At 36.8% G+C, this 3,862-nt stretch overlaps 1 protein-coding gene across 1 annotated transcript; it reads left to right on the forward strand.

Annotated features, from left to right (window-relative positions):
- Positions 1 to 1,851: 1,851 nt before the first annotated feature.
- LOC145109405 (pentatricopeptide repeat-containing protein At5g15300-like) lies at positions 1,852 to 3,608 on the forward strand. Its single transcript, XM_079046550.1, has one exon. It carries the CDS (start codon positions 1,856 to 1,858, stop codon positions 3,521 to 3,523), a length of 1,668 nt encoding a protein of 555 aa, XP_078902676.1. The 5' UTR covers positions 1,852 to 1,855; the 3' UTR covers positions 3,524 to 3,608.
- Positions 3,609 to 3,862: the final 254 nt, after the last annotated feature.

Here is a 3,862-nt window from a genome sequence, read left to right on the forward strand (position 1 = left end):
ATAACTTTGTCATCCGATGTCCGTTTTCGACTGTCTTTATATCGTTGAGCTCCTATTAACGAGATCATCAATTCTCGTTTAGTTTGTGTCGGCTAATAATCGATCAATCTAAAATTCGATTTCCGGGCTTTGTACTGCCATGCTAAATTTTAGAAAAATCATAAATTCCTCAAACAAAATCAGATTTGGATGTTCTCTATATGCACACTCTCTGTTTAACATATACTACGACTTTCATTTAGATCGCTAAGGCTAAAAAGTATTTTGTCAAAAATTCACTTTTTACGATACACGGTATCGTGTCGGTTTAGTCGCAAAACTTCGACGGGTCATAGCTTCTTCGTTATAAGTCGGATTTCAACGTTCCTTATATGTACGAAATCCTTGTGACATATACTATAACTTTGGTTATTTATGCTAAATAATCTTTTATCCAAAAGTCATTTTTAATGCTTATTATCTCTAAATTGACTAGCCCGAATCTACGGGCGTTACATACATCAAGTTGACAACTTGTTGGTGTCTCTAAAGTTCATCATTATTCATCAACTTCCAAGCCTCCCAAGAAGATCCAAAGAACAACAAAGGTTGTAATTTCTCCATCTTCTTCTTTGGTTGGTGTTTAATCTTTCTACACTTTGCAAGATGATCATTGGTAGGTTATAAACTTGTTTTACGTTATTCAAATTATCAAGTATTCCGTTGCCCAAATATCATGTTTTTAAACTACTTTTTGAATAAAAACCCAACAAAGATATCAAGTTTTTTGGGGATATTCTTTGTTTTTTTTCTAGATTTAAACCCTAGGTAATTGATTTATCTTGCAATCTTTTTCAAAGATGGAGAAGATGATCGGACCAGAAGGAGGCAACGGAGAAAGTGAAGGGTTATGCGGGTTTCCGACAAAGGGAGCAGAGTTTCTGATGATGTGTGTTTTAGGGCAAGACAGGGATCATGTTACGTAGGTTTGTAGCAAAGGACATGGAGAGAGAGAGAGAGAGAGAGAGAGAGAGAGAGAGAGAGAGAGAGAGAGAGAGAGAGAGAGGAAGGAGTGTGTGTAGTTGGTGGCAGATGAATTCGTTTATAAGTTTGGAGTTAAAAGAAGATGATAGTAAATGTGAAGGTGAAGGGCGGGAGTGGGCCCACTGTTTTTACTTTTTAATAAACATTTTTTTGGGTAGGAAAATAACAAATAAAGAGTAAAGAAATTAAAAAAGAAATAAAAAAGGTAATTTAGTCTTTTTATGTATGTGAGGGACCAACACACAACAAAAATACATCAGAGGGACCGTCCGAGTTAAAAAAATATTTAGGGACCAAGCGCGCAGATTACCTCAAACCACATTGACCGTTCATGTAATTTACTCTTAATATCGTATATAGATCACATTACTATATGTGTTCAATTTTTTTGATAGATTTAAGTAAAAAATGATTTTTTTTTTCTTTGGAAATTTCGGACTTGTTCTTAAATATCTAGTTTTTTTTTGTCGAAATATTAAATTTCAATCCGGAATCCGAAATATCTATCTGAAATGTATTTTTTTGTCAGAAAAATAATTTTGTTGGTCTGAAATACTTATTTCGAACCAAATAGTTATTTTTTTATAAAAACAAATTTTATAAATACCCGTTTGAAATGTGATTAAATTACTTAATTTCCCTTGAATTAATAATTAGGAGTTATTAGTTATCACTTATGAGTTTTGGAAGCAACATCAATAAGATGGCCATGGCCCATTACAATTACTTGATACATAATAGCAATGTATCGGGCCTTAATGGACTTCAAGAATCTGGGCTCATATGTGGTAAACCGGGGCACCATGCCGGTATGCCACTCTAAACGGAATTAATGATCAGAAGGCAAACGAACGACAAAATCCCCAATTTTCATCAACGTTCAAGCTTATGGAGCAAATGCACGACTTTCAGAAAACTCAGACAAATCCACGCGTACATGGTCGTCAATGGCTTCAACACGAGTAAATTTAACGTCAGAGAACTTATATACGTCTCTGCTTTGGTTATACCTTCCGGCATTAGTTATGCACACCAAGTGTTCGATCATATCACCCAACCGGACCGCTTCATGTGGAACACCATGCTTAGAGGCTCAGCTCAAAGCCCCAACCCCGCGAACACCGTTTCTCTGTTCACCCAGATGGAAAGACGCGGCATTCAGCCTGATCGTTACACGTTTCCGTTTGTCCTCAAGGCCTGCACAAAGCTTTCTTGGTCTATTCTGGGATGTGCTGTTCATGGAAAGATTACGAAACATGGATTTGACGAGAATACATTTGCGAAGAACACACTCATCTATTTTCATGCTAATGTCGGAGAAATAGAGATCGCTAGTGCCTTATTTGATTCTTCTGCTACCAAACAAGTTGTTGCATGGTCAGCTTTGACTGCCGGTTACGCAAGGAGAGGAAACTTGGGTATGGCAAGGAAGGTGTTCGACGAAATGCCTGAGAAAGATTTGATTTCTTGGAACGTTATGATTACAGCGTATGCAAAGATGAGACAGATGGAAAGCGCCAAGGCGTTATTCACTCTGGTACCAAATCCAGATATCGTGACATGGAATGCCATGATAGCAGGCTACGTAACCTCTGGTATGCACACACATGCACTCCAGATGTTCGATGAAATGACACGTGTAGGAGAACAACCCGATGAGGTAACAATGTTGACCCTTGTCACAGCATGCACAAACTCAGGCGACTTAGACATTGGTGAGAAGATCCATCGTTCTGTTTTATCCTTAGGTGGAGGGAAATTAAGCATTTTACTTGGAAACGCTCTTATAGACATGTATGCTAAATGTGGTGAAATTGATAAAGCATTCAAGATTTTCAACAACATGAAGGAAAAAGTTGTAACAACATGGAACTCCATAATCGGAGGCTTAGCTTTCCATGGTGACTCAGAGGAAGCCATTAATGTATTCAAAAGGATGCGTAAAATCAAGATAACCCCAAATGAGATCACCTTTGTTGGGGTGTTAGTTGCTTGTAGCCATGCGGGTAGGGTTCAAGAAGGTCAAGAATATTTCAATCTTATGAAAAAGGAATACAAAATTAAGCCAAACATAAGGCATTATGGATGCATGGTTGATCTTTTTGGACGTGCAGGGTTGTTAAATGAAGCTTTTGAGTTTATAAATCAAATGGAGATTGAGCCGAATGATATTATTTGGAGGACTTTGCTTGGGGCTTGTAGAGTTCATAATCATGTTGAATTGGGTAAGATTGCAAATGAGAAGTTATTGAAATTGAGAAAAGGTGAAAGTGGTGATTATGTGTTGTTATCGAATATATATGCTTCACAAGGTGAGTGGGGTGGAGCTGAGAAGTTGAGAAAGGTGATGGATGATAAAGGAGTGAGGAAAGAGGCTGCAAGTAGTTTAGTTGATGCGGATGAAAGGATGCTCATGCGTTTCTTATTTGACTCAAAACCTCAAATGGAAGTCGATAAGTTTAAGACAAAAGTTCATATGAAATCTTTTGATGTGAAGTAGTTTTGTTCCATGATATACAATTTTGGTTCTTTGCTTAATACAATGTGTATTGTTATGCCCTAATTCATGGAGATGTTTACTTATTGTGAAGGAAATGCTATCATATATCCTAAGAAAGTTTTTATGTTAGGTTGTATGTAACATCCCTTGTATGGCCATTTTGAAATAGTTTTTACGGATTTTTGTAAATATTAAAACAACTTAAAGTAATAACGAAACTCCCAATTTTCGTAACACTTTTAGAACTAAAACGGTGTTTAAAGTTAAAACATGAGGGATGCAAATCGAACACTATAATAAAGACTAAGCTATTTCTAGCCTAACACAGCATCGCCATCA

This window comes from Lactuca virosa, chromosome 4 (genome assembly GCF_052849685.1).
Source record: "Lactuca virosa cultivar CGN04683 chromosome 4, Lactuca_virosa_CGN04683_v6, whole genome shotgun sequence".
Classification (NCBI taxonomy): domain Eukaryota; kingdom Viridiplantae; phylum Streptophyta; class Magnoliopsida; order Asterales; family Asteraceae; genus Lactuca; species Lactuca virosa.

Coding starts and splice junctions, on each gene's coding strand:
- LOC145109405 (XM_079046550.1), top strand. CDS start 1,856: ATGATCAGAAGGCAAACGAACGACAAAATCCCCAATTTTCATCAACGT.